The 16,352-nt window shown below is 36.1% G+C and overlaps 1 protein-coding gene across 22 annotated transcripts in view; it reads right to left on the bottom strand.

The window, feature by feature from the left end:
* The window catches only part of ADGRL2 (adhesion G protein-coupled receptor L2), a 162,552-nt gene that overhangs the window by 46,030 nt on the left and 100,170 nt on the right, over positions 1–16,352 (bottom strand). For all 22 annotated transcript variants that reach the window (XM_072419547.1, XM_072419549.1, XM_072419544.1 and 19 more), the window contains exon 5: positions 4,030–4,830. In XM_072419547.1, coding sequence (XP_072275648.1) covers positions 4,030–4,830 — 801 coding nt within the window. The remainder of the gene's footprint in view (positions 1–4,029; positions 4,831–16,352) is intronic.

Below are 16,352 nucleotides of genomic sequence, written 5' to 3'. Positions count from 1 at the left end.
GCATTCAAATGGCTATTTTTGGGCTTATATACCCAGACAACAGAATTAAAGATTCTTGCTTGGTTTTCACTGCTGTTTGGGGCACCATCAAGGAGATCTCTGGACACATCTGGCTCAAGATGAAAACCTTTTTAGCTACGTTGTCCCGTGTCCTATGAATATCATTGTTGCAAGCCAATCAAAAGAATGCAGTAGAAGGAAAACTTATGTAGCAGTTCTGTGTCCTTCACCCACAGTACTACAACTGATGTATGAATATTTATTCTAAAGCACCAAGTGAAACAATGGCCTGAGTTCCAGTGATTTTTTAGAGCCACTGGAATGTTGTTCTGTATAGACAGAATAAGTATTATTGTAGGGTGACAGAATATATCAAAAGACTTCTTACAAATAACAAGACCTCATCTCAACTGTGAATACTGGTGAAGGGAGCAATGGTAATCACCAATTCTCAGAATGAAACTATCTTAGGCATTCTAGTGGCATTTGAAAATACTGGTTTGTAATGTAAAACTACAATAACTTTGGGTCATTATTTCTTATTTTAAAATAGATCTAATACCCAAGCTAAATCTCACTGGAATACAGACTGTTTAGGAAAGACCTCCCAAAAATATACATTATCATATTCACTGTGGAACTAAGAAATGGGTTACCAGTTCTAATATACTGAAGATGTAAAGAGCAGCTACACACAGTATTTGTTTGGTGCAAATTAAAAAAGTCCCCACTTTATTTTGATTTGGGGTGTAGTTTTAGGGGTTTGACCAGTTCAATGAGTGCCCTCTAGGTATTGCCTGCTTTATGTCCCCACACCTAGCTACTCCATAGGATACATAAAGAGCTGCCTTCTAATTAATACAGCCACATGGTCATCTCAGGAGACACATTCATTACTTTGTTCTGCTATTTATTACCTTACTTAAACTGGCCAAGCCCCCCACCCTTGCTACTTGATATTAATCAAAATCAATGGCTATGTAGAATACATAAGAAAAAGTCTACAATTATTGATTGCAATCGCCATCCATCAAATATCAATTATTTGCAAGCACCAAGAAAATGGCAATGCTACAGCAGCAGCAGCCATTATGATTCTTTGTTACAAAAATGCCTGTCAAGTGGTCTCTACATGTCAGGATCAGATGCTGGACATCCACCGCTGTCACCTGCTGTAATCTGTGACCTTCCTGGGTCACGTCAAGACGACTTGATTACATGAAATTCCAACACGGACAGAAATAGTAGATAACACATCGACATTTTGACCCGCTTCGAGATGTACACAACCACTTGAGTGCATAATAATAAAGGAAGGAGACTGATGGAAATGTTTATATTTGAAAAAAAAAAGGTAATCAATTATAAAAAAAAAAAGACTTGTATAAACCTGACGTGAAGAGAATGCAGGGAAAAAAAACTGAGAAGATTCAAAGTTGAAGGAAGAGATGGATGGAAAGGAAATAAAGAACATATAAGGAGAGGAAAAGGGAGGATAAGAAGGCAGGGAAGAAGCAATAAAAGAAAACAAAGCAAATAAAAAAGAAGGAGGGAATGAGGGAAGGAAAGTAGGGATGTGAACAGAGTAAAAAAAAGAAAGGAAACTGGAGATTAAAAAAAAAGGAGAAAAAACAGAGAAAATTTAGAAATGAGAAAAGAGGGCAGCGATAAGGAAAGTACAGTAGGAATGTAAGAAGAGAAGAAAAAGAAAAGCGAAAGAGGGCAGAAAAGAAGCAAAAAAATAAAGAAAACAGGACAAAATAAATTTGAAAAAGAAGATAAGGATTAAGAAAGTAAAGTAGAGATGTGAGAAAAGTAAAGGAAAAAGGGAAGAAGAAATCAAAAGAGAGGGAAAAAAATAAATTTTGAAAATCAGACGAGCGACGGAGGAAAGAAAAAAAAGTAATTTAGGAAGAGAATGAAAGGAAAGAGGAAGATAAGGCATGGAAGAAGCAAAGGAAGAAAGAAGAGAGAAAAAAAAATAGAGGAGGGTGGGAAAAGAAAAGTAGAGATGCGAGACAAAAAGGAAAAGAGAAGAAATAAAAAAAAAAAAAAAAAGGTCATGTAAACATGATATGAAGGGGATAGGTGAAAGAAAAAAGGGAAAAAAAGAGAAAATTTTAAAAGGAGAAACCAAGGAAGAGGTGATGAAAAGCAAGTAAGAATGTAAGAAGTAAAAAACGAAAGACAAAAGGGCAGGAAAGAAGTAAGGGAAAGAATAAGGATAGGAATAGAAAAAAAAAAAGAAAGGTAGAATTAAGTTAAGTCTGGAGAATACAATGACAATCATAAGAAGTGATAAGAAATAAGAGAGGAGATAGGAAGGAAATAGAAAGTAAAGGAAAGTGAAAAGAAAAAAAAAAACAATAAAAATGAAAAGTAAAAAAAACCTAAAGAAAAATAAAAATATGTGACATTCTATTTGCAATTAGTAAATAAGCTAAGGTATGATATGGAATGTAATACGTTGTAGCGCTACAAACCAGTTACAACTACAGCAAGTTGGTTTTGTGACCTTATGAGAATAAAGGCCTGCACCACGGAACATAAATTAAAATGAGATTAGAGCCAAGTGCAGCCACTGTATAATTACCAAGAGGGGAGTCCTACTCTATCCAGATAGCAAGGAAATAAAAAACCACTGACACATCAACAGCTTGTGGTTAAAACATACATGATCCTAAAAGACTGCTGGTGGTAAAGCCGTGATAGTAAAATACGTGAAGGCAAAGCAGAGGCGGATGTATTCAGCTCTCTGAAGCAAAGGATACATCATACTCAGGACTGTGTGCTTCAATATAAAGGGAATTTATAACATGTCAGAAATGAACTATATTCTGAAAGCCATGTTAAAGGCCCAATAAATAAACAGTGTAAATTATTTCTGCAACACCTAGGAGTGAAACAATGCAGCCTGTACTGTACAATGAAAACACTCACATAAAAACAGGGTGAAAAACAGACGATATAGACATGATACGCAGATTTTAATGCCAGTCATGAGGCTGTCATATAAAATCATTACATTTATCGCACAACATCTGTCAGAAGCGGTAACCTAAGATCAAGGGCATATTTCTTTTCCTTTGGATGCAAGGCGTGACTTGCAAACATTGTCAGGGCTTTAATCCTTCAGCGGCATTAAGCCAAGTGTTCTCTGTGTGTTGCTCGAACGTGAAAGCGTCATGAGTAATGCATCATTTCACTGCCCTGAATCCTGAACTAGTTCATGCACTGAACAAAAAAAAATTTCAAAGGGTTGTATAAAGCACTACGTAGCTAAATACACATTTCCACTACAGAAAACGCCCACTGAGTCCATTCAAGTGGGATAAATAGTACTAAAGCTAATACGGATTAAAAAAAAAAAAAAGAAGAAAAAAAAAAAGGGAACAGCAGAAGAATAAAAACAAGTAATGAAATAGAAACAAAGGAACAAAATAATATATATATGCATATTCATAATAATTTGGCTAAAATTATGTTGCAATTCGCAGTTGAATAAATGTAGTATTTTATTTATTTATTTTTGGGAAAAAACTGTGCTGTGAAAAAATGAGATCCACCATTAACTTAAGATAATTAATTCACTTTTAAAATTATGCAAAAAAAAAGTATGAGGGGAAATAAAAAGAAAAGAGAAACCTTTCTAAAAATGTGTATGTGTATATATATATATATATATATATATATATATATATATTTTTTTTTTTTTATTTATACACACACAAGTTTTTTGGTATAATTTACCTTTGGCTGTATTATCCGATCCACTACAGATTGCAACACATCCCAAAATAAGTCTTGGCAAATATATTAACTTGCAATCTCTATTTTCAGAAATGTTTACTAAGGTTTGTTAGAATAACAGTTTTCAGCACTGAGATTGCAAATTGCACTTATGTGGTGGGGTAAAAAAAAATCAAAAGAAACAGAAATATAGATCAAACAAGATCACAAACAGTACATCATTCCTTGTTAATAACGTTATGAAGATAGTAGCAGAAGGAAAAGATATCCAGTTCTTACCTTGGGCTAAGTCCTGAAGGGTGAACTCTAGAGAGTATCGTAGAATGAAGTTGTTATTCCACACGTACAGCTGGTTATCCCTAGGGTTGTAATCCACTGCGGCGATGTATTGATACTGATTGGGAAAAGGAATATCAACAGATTCTCCTCTGTTCAGCTTGGTGTTGAAGATATAGTCGATGGCGTTCTTTCCGGTTTCACTTTCATTGTCTTGGTAGACTGACCGCACCACGTAGAGGACACCACAAATCATAAAGGCGTTGGAGGCTGCCCGCTTGTCATAGGAGGTTTCGAAGGTGGCCTCGAATCGGAGAGTGTAAGGATTTAATTGGCTGATGACAATCATTCCATTGTTCTGTTCTGTCGCATAGATCACCCATAAACCATTCTCATCAACGGCCAAGTCAATATCGGTTTTTCCACCCCATCGATATGGGGAGGTGTCGTGGTAATTGGCATAATTAATAATGGCTTCCCCACTCTTAATTCTAGTCCTTAAGTCAAACTTAACAATGTTTCTTGTCCTCTCTTTATTAAAAAATACAGCCCCATCGTAAACCACAAATCCTGTGCCATCCACTCGATTGGGAAGTTTATAGGTTGTAGTCTGTCGGAAATTCTGAAAATCTTGCAAAGATGCGAATTCCATCAACGTATCCGTGCGGTACGGAGTCCATGGCATAAAATAAATTTTATCTGCGGCTTGGAGGGGGTCTTTGCACCATGCACCCGCCTTCTGCTCTGCTTCATAAATATATGGAGAGTCCACCACTGCTTTCAACACCCCAGGGCAAACAAAAACTAGTAGAAAGTAGAAAGAGGATTATTTTACAAAAGACATACTAAACGTTGTGTTGTCCCCCTTCTTAACCACTTCCAGCAGCTACAATTTAAGTTAAAAAAAAATAAAATAATAATTCTTAAAATGAAGAATGTGTACATTGACAGTGCCAAACTAAATAACTATTGACTTACAACACAGCAAATTTTAGACATTTTCCGAACATAAAATTTATAAGTTGTCTAAGCCGAAAACCTGTTGGGCAATGAAAAACCACACGCAGTTCTCATGACCTTAGAAAATGTGAATGGTTTTCCATTTATGTGTTTACAAACGAACATAGGCATTGAATAAAAAATAGGGAAAGGAAACAAAGCTGGAACATCTCTGAGAAAAACACAACATTTTTACAGCAATTGGGAGCTGGAAAAACAAAAATAAAGAAAAGAGGAGGAAAAAAATAACAAAATAACACAACTTGAGCAATGGATGAAACAAAGCAGGGAGACCTGAAAATGTGGCATGCCAAGGGAATGGGGGATAGAAAGCCAGGCAAAATAAAAAAAAAAATATAAGAAAATAAAAAAAAATTAAAAAATATGTTTTTTTTTTTGTTTTTTTCAAAGGAAAAGTAAAACAAATAGGGGTTAAGGTAAAGAGCAAGAAAACATTTCCCACAATAAATGCATAAACTGTGTCCCACCTATGTGACATTTATATCACAACATTTTTTTTTTTTTAATTAGCAGTCAACTTGTGTATGGGGTGTAGAAATGCAATCCTGCTGAATATAGAACTTCAGTGTTTAGGGATAAGGGGGGATCGAGAAGGTTAACATCCATATGGCACATAACAAGGAGCTGAGAGGGGGTGGGATCGGGCTGTGTTATTTATTTACCTTTTTGCTCCACTTCTATTTTAAGCATTGGAAGAGAAAGTGAAAAGGGGTGCAAGGAGAAAAAAGAGAGATTAACATGAATGGACCATTTACTCGGTAGTGCAATCAGTACACACACTAAAGAAGGGAACACAGCAAGAAATCCGCCATATTGGAATAATGACGAGACTGGAACACCTAGTGAAAGAAAGAGCTGTTACACAATCAACGGTGAACCATGAGTGGATACCGACAACCTTTCAATATGACAAGGGAGAGGAGGGCATGCACTGAAAAGCATACAATGTGCAGAATTTGTTTAATATTGTTCTTTGTATTCTACTAATAGTGGAACCTTTAGATGCTCAGAAGCACTAAATGGCTGCCATAGAAAGTGCCTCAGTCATCTCAATAAAGTGTGGTAGACTGAACAGGTAAGTCCTGAACTAAATCCACAAGGCTAGGCCTACAAAATGGCTGCTTTTTCTATATGATGGGGTTTTCACTTCTATTAAGTTAAAAAATAGGGAAAAGACACAAATATGCTTCTATACAAATCAAATCGAAACAATGAGCTTTGGTTTTTCCATAGCAGCCAACCATATTTGTTTCCAATTTAAATCCTGCACTAGGAAAATAGTAAATTATGGTTGGCTGCCAAGGACAAACATCGAGGTTCCTAACTCATGAAAAAAGAAGATGATCTTGCAATTGGATATCATATAACCTAAAAGGGCACCTTGAAGTACTCAGAAAGTACCTTGAAGAAAACACAGAAAGATATTGCTCAAGGCTGGATAGAGTTCACACATCAAGAAGCATGCATCTGAAATAACTTTCTAGGAAGATCTAAGTAACTGTAAGATGTCTATAATTTGTACAGTTAAGTTTGTGGTTAACTGGAAGCCTCAAAAATGGTGGATATGGTTTGGTATACCCTCCTGTATGGATCCACTTTACCTTGTATGTGCTTTGGACCCGATAAAATGGTTAAATGAGACATTAAAACTCAACTAAACTCAAAACCAAGGCACAAGTTACCAGCAATTAGGTTGCTAAATTAATTAAAACAAATTAAAGATGAAAAGTGCTGGACAGTGGTCTTCATGGACCATATGTCTGTACACTGCAGCAATTCCCTATCATCTCTGCACCAAATCATTGGGAAAGGTAATCAGATGTGAGGCTCAAAATAGGAACCACTGAATTTCAAAATAAACTACATATCTGGATCAGGAGGGGTGGGTTTTGGATAGAAGTGCAAAGAATAATTGTAGAACCTCAATCTGGTAATAGGAAACTAAAAGGCAAGTGAGGTCCTGACTACTACCAAGAACAGTTTGTTTTCACAGTGGGGTTTTGACTAAGTTCAGATCCAAAGGGAATACTTAAACATACATAAATACTATAAAGAATTGACCTGGTTCGATTTTGGGTTTAGTTGGGTTTTAACTAAGACATTAAATAGATGCCCCCCCTCCCATCCCCAGTGAAGTACAATTAGTTCATGGCAACCCCTAAGTAAGCTAATATTAAATATATAATAATATAATAAACATTAGGTTTTAACTAGCCTAATAAAAAATAAGAAAAATCCTGAAAAGGTACTCCTACCCAACCGGCATGTTGGGATAATGCTAACATTGCTGCCTCCGCTAAGCCTTGCAAGAACCAGTAGCTATTTAGTAGCTTTAGAGTGTTAATTAAACCAGAACTATTTTGTAAAAGCTTCAATTACACTTTAAGATTGGAGGCAGCTGGGACCTTCTTAGTACTTATACCTGCAGAAAATAAAATTACAAAAAGAAAAATATTCTAAGATGGTAATTTTTTTTAAATTATTTTTTTATGGTGATGTGCAAACTGATTGCAGTATAAGCAACTCACATTTGTTTATTAATTCATGCTAAAGAATATAGTCCATTTGTTTAAACTATAAAGATTCATTGAACTCCTTTTGAGTAAATAAAAAAAGTTGTTAAAAAAAAAAAACTGTTGAGTATATGTGAGTTACAGTTTGCGAGGAATGTGCCATCTGCATGAAACAAGCATGCTGCTTGACGAACAAAAATAAACTGGGCAGCTAATTAGCAAGTTGAGTAGATTCCTTCCAAGAAATTAGAAACAAAACATTTACTTTTTGTGCTCTCTTAAAGCGTCTACCTCGTTCATGCACGACATTCTGGTCTGACATTAACCTTGAAAGTGATGCTGGGCCTTGTGACACCACCAGATAGGAACCGGATTGTTCAAAGAGAACAGGTCACCACTGAACTCAGTTCTCTGTCTGAATATTAATGTTTTCATTATTAAAGCAGATTAAAATTTACCCCATTTTTTTCCCCTAAAAGACTGAGGTGGTCTGACAACTTGCTACCATGTCTGTTGTCTGACCTCATGAACTTACTTTTTGCTCCGGGGTGTGCATTACATCAACTAATGGAGCGTCATTATTGCCTACATTCTTGTTAATTATGCTGAGACATGGCAGTGCTCAAAAGTAGAATCCAAGCATTACAATGGAGTTAAAGTTAAGACAATTTTTTATAATCTATAAAAAAACAATAGGGTTTCCATTGTCATTTCTGTAGGGCCAAATGTTGGGTTCCAATAGGATATTATCCTTATAGAGAAACCTAAAAGGAAGCAGGGAGAATATCCAGTAGGCATGTCTCACACCCCTTGTAAAAAGAAATACTGAAAATACCCCAGGTATAAAGAACTACAATTGTTTTTTGGCAATGCCTAAAACAACTAAACTCTAAAACTGTAAGCCGGATTGGGAAGGTTTAGAATTTCTATTGCTGTGAGTGTTTTTTGGGGATTTGTTAGAACCCACTTTTAATGCTCTGGATATGAAGACAGACACCCAAGTTGGGTTTGGTTGCCTTACTTTACCAATAAACCCCTTTACCTACTTCAGTATTTTGCCCCATCATCTGCCATTCTCTTATCCACCATGGAGGTTCTTAAGGGCCACTGAGGTGCCCTCATCAAGCAGGGAATATGCAGAGGGAGAAGGCTTACCATAAATTCAAACCCCCTACAGGGGTTAAATGGGAAAAAATAGGGGTCATAAAGCCAAAAGCTTTATGGTAGAACTGCCAAAGACAGGTACACTTTAAAGTCTATGAACATAATGGTAGTTATCATGCCCTTAGCGGAGATTTAGCTTAACACAGATTTCAGGCTGACGTTAATAAAAAAATGTTAACTGATTAAATTTAATAAGAAAATGCATTGTATTCTACACTAACTCCTACTGGCAGCGAAGTTTTGACTTTAAAAAAAATGTAAATGCATATTCCCTGTCACAATATTATACTTATGAAAGAAAGCTAGAGTTAACTCATTCAAAATATTAGAAGGGGTTGTATGCGGGTGAGATTGATTGAAAAGCTTGCAGCCTTGCCCCTTGCAAGATTTAAAGTTAAGGATTTACAGATAAAAAATGGCTGTTTGGGCTTCCTGGGAAGAGACAGAGAAAATGGCTTTTGGCTGTCAGCAGTAAGAGCGAGAATTTGGAGGAAAGACAGAAGCACCCAGCAGAAATGGCCTACATTGTGTGAGCAGACAAGGGGACACTTCTTGTTCTCATTATCCTGACATTGTGATGTGTGGCCTGCAAATGGCTTACTCAGCGGAATCCAAAAGCAGGCACATTTGTTTTTCAAACTTTGACGTGAACCTCAGTTTTGCTTATGTAGGATGAGCAACCAGTACATCTAAACCAGAGAACAAAATGTAATTTATTGCAGCTTACTAGTCTGTAGATGTAGTGGCCCCATCATTTTCTTCCTTCTAATTAAAAACTTTTTAACTTTATTTTACTTTTTTTAATCTTTACTCTCCTGGGGTGACAATGCACACCTAAGAGTATCTATGGAGGATCACCCAGTTCTCCCGTGATAGTCGATCATCTCCAATCTTGGAGAACTTTACTAAATTGGGCCTAATCGGACTTTTATTATCAATGATTTCCAGTCTATATGTACTTTTAAAATTTGCCCTGGACCGGATTCCTTATGGTGACAACATTTGATCATATCTGTGCATCGTATGTCAACACTGTTGCTTGTAGTTTCCATTTGGAGTGTCATGGTGACAATGCAGAAGAGCAATATGGCAATAAGTATTATGTCATAACAGAAATGCCTAATCTAGGATCACCAAGCATTATTTTAATGAACACTTGAAGTAGCACAATGGCATGTGTTCTGATAACATTATGCTAGAAAAAAACTTTTATTATTCATAATTCAGAAAGCTGAAAAAGGTACAATTGCTGGATGCCCTGACGTGTGATACTGCATAAAGTGATAATCTCTCTGCCCTGTAAGGCCTTTCGGTTGGGTGGGAAATATCAGCTTTAGAAGATAAAGATCCGCAGTTTAATTAAAAAATGTGGCTTTTGTTAATCAGCGGAGAAGTGTTTGTGTGGCTGGGGATTTCCATAAGGACAGCTGGACCGCCAGGCTAAGGGGATCTCCCATTATAAATATAGAAAGGACATTTTATGATGGTGATAAGCAAGCTTCAACATCTCATACAGGCTTATTTAATAAAGCAGTACAAAGTGCAACAGTTATCTACAAAGTGCAATTACCCAGAGCCAACATAATTGCCATCGCAGGAAAATATATAAGGATGCCACTGGTTATTACATAGTATACAGCCTAAATTCTAGAGCATTCCTGTTCTAGTGACAACTGAAACCCTGTGTTCGCCAGTAAATGGTGGGGTTCTAACCAAGAATTGTTTTTAAGGGGAATGAGAAGAATTGTAGGCGGGTGGCAGCTGGATTGTGTGCTCGGCTAAACGAGGCTGGGGAGTATACTGCATTGTCACCTTATGAAAAAAAGTTTTGGTGTTATATATACTTTACAAGTCATGCCAATCAAAAAACAACTTTGAAAGTAGTATTTGCTCTAAATTTAGGTTGACCGCAGCAGATAAATGAGAAAGGTGTGGCAAATTAGGGGGTCACACATGCAATAAAAATTGCTTACGATGAAAAGAATATTCATGGGTTAACTATCACTTCCCACACTAAACTCTCAAAATCTAATTTCAGTGGCAATAGATAAATACACTTCATTGCACTTTGAACTGCTTAATAAAGATTATGTTTAGAAAAAAAATTTGCTAATGTGTTAAAAGGCGGAATTGCGAAGTGTGCCGTATTTTATTATTTCACACAAGCCCGTTTTAAACCTATGCAAACCTATGGGACAATGAATCTTTTGTTCATTAAGCCGGTTGCTCCTGCCTTCCCAGTCAGGAATAAAACCTGCTCCAGTGATTATTGTAATGAGCCCAATTCATGACAGCTTGATGAATGCCCTACGATATTAACAAACCCTTGTATTCAATAGTTATTAACGTATGGAAGGTAGACACTCGCATCCATAATAATACGCATGAAAAAATCCTATGCTGGATCCATGAAAATGCAATAAAACAATTAAGGTTTGACTACTTAGAGAAGCATTTATTTTAGCACTTTGCCTGGAATATTAGGGTAAACAAACAGAATGAATGGTTAATCAATGCAGGGAATTCACGGAACAGTGTAACCTGAGGATCCTTCAGTAAGAACTGGGTTTGCAATAGGTAACACAAGGGTATAAGGTGCACCTGTTACAAAGGGCAACTTTTTTGGAAGGTAAACCAAAATTCTGGCACTTTTCCTTTTAAAAACGGCAACATCACTCCAAGTTGAGTTGAGTAGTAAAAGCAGCCATTTTGAGGGTAATGCCAATGTTCATGAGAGTATAACTTGATTCACCTGAAGCCAAACCTTTTTCTTTACGAAATGGTTTAAAGACCCCTTCAGTTGTTTTTTTTTTTTAACCATCTGTGCCCCAATGGTATGAAATATTTCAGTTCTTGACCTGTACACAGAAAAGGAAAAGGGAAGGAATCCTCTTGGACAGCTGCACTGGAACAAGTGTTTCTAGAAAGAATTCATCTCTATTCTGTCCTGGTAGCAACTCAAAATGTTGATTTACCTATTTCTTTCCATCCCAGTAACAATTGTCACCAAGAGAATATCTCCAGTGTGGGGGTATTTTACCATTCTCTGCTCTATAGGTATTTTAAAAAAATGTCAATGATCTCTGTTCAACCCATGGAAACCAATCAGATCCAAGCTGCCATTTCTCTAGTGCAGGTTAGATAATGAAAGGAAGAAACTGACTTGGCTAATGGAAACAGAGACATTTTTAGACCTTTTCCATACTTTGGGGTCTACCGTGGAAGCAGCCATTTTGAATAATGAAGCATTTTTTACAAAGATGTAACCTACTGGCTAGGAAATAGGAACACCTTAAAGATGTGAAAAGTTGTCAACTATACCTAGTCAACTGGTGGCATCCTCGTACAATTTTACCCCCCCCCCCCAGCAAAATGGCTACCTGCACATTTAAAGGGACAGGAAAGCCTTGAAAGGAGATGTCCACTTTCTAAATCCCTACCAAATCTATAGAAACCATTATATAGAAATATTTTATCCAATATTTTTTGAATCAGTATTTTTTTTACCAGGCCATAAAATTTAAATCAGATGAAACATATTAGGTCATGACGAGCTGCGACAAGAACGGGCGATGCCCTTTTGTAGGCCCTGTAATATTACAATATGTCACAGGAAGAAGATGACACAATGCACACAGTGCTCCAAGGCATTCTCAACGCAAATAATTACTGTTACACCTGGATTAGGCGCTGGTTTCTATAGTTATAAGACACCAGTAGATAGAATGTAAATGGTAGGTGGACATCCCTTTCAAGAGGTGACTAAAGACGTCTACGCCACATGTCTGTGCACATACATACTTCTTATAATTAAATTAACACAAGGATAAACTCCGTGCATAAGGAATCCTGTGTACAGCCACTAGGAAAAAAACATCCTGATTGCTAAAATAAAATTAGATGTGAATGTTAATAGGTAATTGACAGTTTTTTTTTTTTTTTTTTACAAGTATACAAACCTTTTACATTGTTCGTAAAAAATACAAATTTGAAGCCATGATATAAAAATGCATTCTTATGCCTGTGCACAACATAGGGTCAACTAACTCAAACCCTGATCATTTATTTTGGATTGCACTCATGAGCCTTCTTAAGGTATCTTAAAGTTTCTGAAAAGCCTGAACCATTTTATCTAGTTTTATATATAGAAGGGAGGGGTTCCAATTTAGACATTTTTGCCAACTGTGTCCTTCAGATTCTGTAATTGAGACACAGAGGGGACAATGTTTTTTTTAGGATATCACTTCCTCATTAAAAGATTTTCCCTTATGTCTTGCTATGATGTCATTTGAAATAGAGATAATAGTCACTGGAACAAAAAGAAAGGTAATATTTTTCAGCATGGACACATAAGGCAAAAAGATTGACAAAGGGTCCAACCCTTCCCAGCTCTATCCAAAGCTTTAAAAGCCTTTACATAAATCTTATTATTCATTTAAGAATGTCGGCCATTCAAAAAATATTTTTGTAGGCATTTGCTGGCCTCGTTGCAGAAACAATAGCTGCCTGGCTGTCTTTAGCAATGCAATGTGGAGAAGGACCCATAAAGTTGCAACGAGTGGTCTAATTATCTATACCTCTTGCATTTACTAGGTCAGTGATGACAAGGAGTGAAGCCACAGGATCAGACTGAAAGCCAAGCAACTGGAACTGGAAAATGTCTGGCCTGGAAGCTCATGTGTTTCTACTATGACAAGCATTCATTCCTTAACATCATCCCTTTCAATAAAATGCTGACACTGCTGCCAAGAATGCTTGCTTATACCATTGAGGAATTTACCCCAAACCCATGTTTACTTCACCAATAAAAGACTCAGCAATAGGACCCTTAAAAAAAAAATCTGAGAAATCCCATACCACCACGGTAAAGCTATAGAAATATATTATAGCTCGTAGACCAAGACCACCACAGCTGTGTTTTCTTTGTAGCATAATATTTTACGTCAGCTCTTTATTGTTGTAAAACACATTATACTTCACTCCTATATTAAAAGTCTAGTGACCAATCAGATTTCGTCTGTCTTTCTTCCAGGCAAGCAGACAATGAAAAATCTGATTGGTTAGTTGCCGACAGATATAATTTCCTTCTTGATATTTTGTGCTACATAAATGACTTCAAAGTAAACCAGTTGAAACACATCTTCCAATAATACTTTTTCCCACGATTTTTCTACCAAGGGTCTTTTTACATCTGTGCAAATGATGGTGTAACGCATTTTTGTGGGCTTTTATAGTGCACATTACCTAACTACTGTTTTTTAGTATTTTTTTTTATTAACTTTTAAGGTTTAAAAACTGTATTATGTTTTTTTACTACAATCTTCGACAATAACTGGGGGAACAAGGCAATACTGTGCATATTAAAAGAATAACCCAAGCCATCAATGCACATAAAAAGCTTGTAATGCAAATGGTAACAAATGCAGCGTCATATGTTGCTGATTCAATACAGAAGCCTTTGCACAGACCTAAATGGACCATTTAAGATGACCGGTTTACTTTAAAAGCCAATAGAATTGAGCTCTGACTTTGTGTCAGTCTTTGTACTTTCAGCTGAATGCTTGGCTGGTTATTTTTATTCTTTATAGAATATTTCCTTAAAGCAACTGAAATTAGGTTCCTGCGATGAAAAAAAAACATATGTATCAAAAGTAATCATTTTGTACAAATAAATTTACTAAATGAGCAAGAAGCAAGCTGGTTTTCTTCAAACATATTCCAAATAATGGCTAAAAGGAAATAATGTTACAGCTCTAATTAAGCATAGAAAACAGGGTCTAGAGCCTGATGTTAACACAAAACAAATGATGTAATGAAACAATGTAGGGGCTACGGACTGACTTATTCATGTTGGGTCTTTTTAAAATGATCAACAAATTAAAAGAGGACATCAGACTTCAATATACTAAAGTGTGGGGGGGGGGGGACAAACTTACTATAGTGTAAAGGGAGGGAAAATGAGCCTATCATCAAAATATCATTGTCATCAAGAGGCTCTCCTATGTAATTGCTTTTTTGCTCCATATATGATTGAATATTTGAAGAAAACACTGAGGCACTTCACAAAAACTTTGACTGGATTGCATTAGGCGTTATAACTCCACTTTAGTGGACAAGTAGTCACAATTTGGTCTTTAGGTTTAGGAAAAATGACACAGTCCCATATAGTTAGGGGAAAAAACATGCGTGAATTGCATACATATTCAATCTCAAAAAAAGTTTTTGATTTGCATTAGGTGACATTACAGTCCACCCGTATGTACTTAAATTCCCTATGAATAGTTGCACCTCTTCTTAAAAATCTTAGAAAAAGTGTGTACAGATCACTAAGCACACACGTAAAAGGACTTGGAAGGTTTTGAACTTCATCTCAGTCAACAAAAATTTAGCATCTGTACTTAGGAAGACAAAGCCAAGGGGCCAATGATGTCCCAGAAACAACTCTAGAGAACACGGCTGGGGAGTATTCTGGGGGTAAAATACTTAAGCCCATGAGTGATGTAATAAAGCAAAATATGGGACTAAACCCACTGACAGTCATGTGAACTTTTAAGTGTAGTTATCTGAAAGTTTTTGAAAAGCCTAAATCATTTTTTCTAGATTGATATATAGTAGACAGGGGTTAGAATCTTAATTTAGGGTTTTTTTTTTTGCCAACAGGTTTTTTCTGTAAAGGAGGGGACAATCATTTTATTTCAATTGATAACTTGGATGTTCCCACAAAACTATGTTTATCGTGAAATGAAGAAAAAAGAAAAAAAATATTGGTCTCTAGTTGAACAAAATCATACTGTCTGGCTTCAGCATGAACCCCAAAAGTATTGTGTGGATACCTTTCATCTGTAGAGTACTGCGAAGCTGGGGACTGAAAGCATGTAGGATGGAATTAAGTACACAACAATTGTAGGGGTGGAGGTTTACCACCCAATATCACTGTACACTGAACCTAAAGCTATAGTGAGGGGTACACTATATTAATATAAAATAGAGAAGTTAAAATGTAAAATGTCTCAAAGAAAAAGAACATAATTCCACTGAGAACCTATAAAACTCATTCAACTTGAGAGACCTAGAGCTCATTTGTCTAGAGAAGAAAAAGAGGACTGCAGGATCCATCCTAAGGACCCCTAATATGGCAAACAAAGGTGGAAATACCAACTGTTGCCTGGAAAGTGAATATTTATGTAATGTATACCTAAACTATATAATATATAATATATATATATATATATATATATATATATATATATATTTCTTTTAGATTTGCTAAACCAGACTTTGTACTAATTAATCAATTTTAATTCACGGTTGTACTATTAGTCCAGGGATGATAAATACTAAATCATTATAAATGCGGGTATTTGGTATAGGTTCATGTAAATTGTATGCATAGATTCGACTAATAACTATTTTTTTTTGTTTTTTGTACATGCTGTGACGAGGTGAAACATCTCCACCTACTATCACTTGCTCTGCTTCGATTTACAGTTTTCCAACAAAGATTTTGCTTAGAACTCTAATGCATTTCCTCAATAATAAAGGGATTTGTCTCGGCCGAACTTAATAAAATGCACAAAGGGATCGGCAGCAGCAGGTAGCTGCTCAAGAAAACTCATGATTGAAGTCAGA

Source organism: Pyxicephalus adspersus, chromosome 8 (genome assembly GCF_032062135.1).
Source record: "Pyxicephalus adspersus chromosome 8, UCB_Pads_2.0, whole genome shotgun sequence".
NCBI lineage: Eukaryota > Metazoa > Chordata > Amphibia > Anura > Pyxicephalidae > Pyxicephalus > Pyxicephalus adspersus.
Note: the sequence above shows the minus strand (reverse complement) of the source record. Positions and strands in the feature narration are given on the sequence as shown.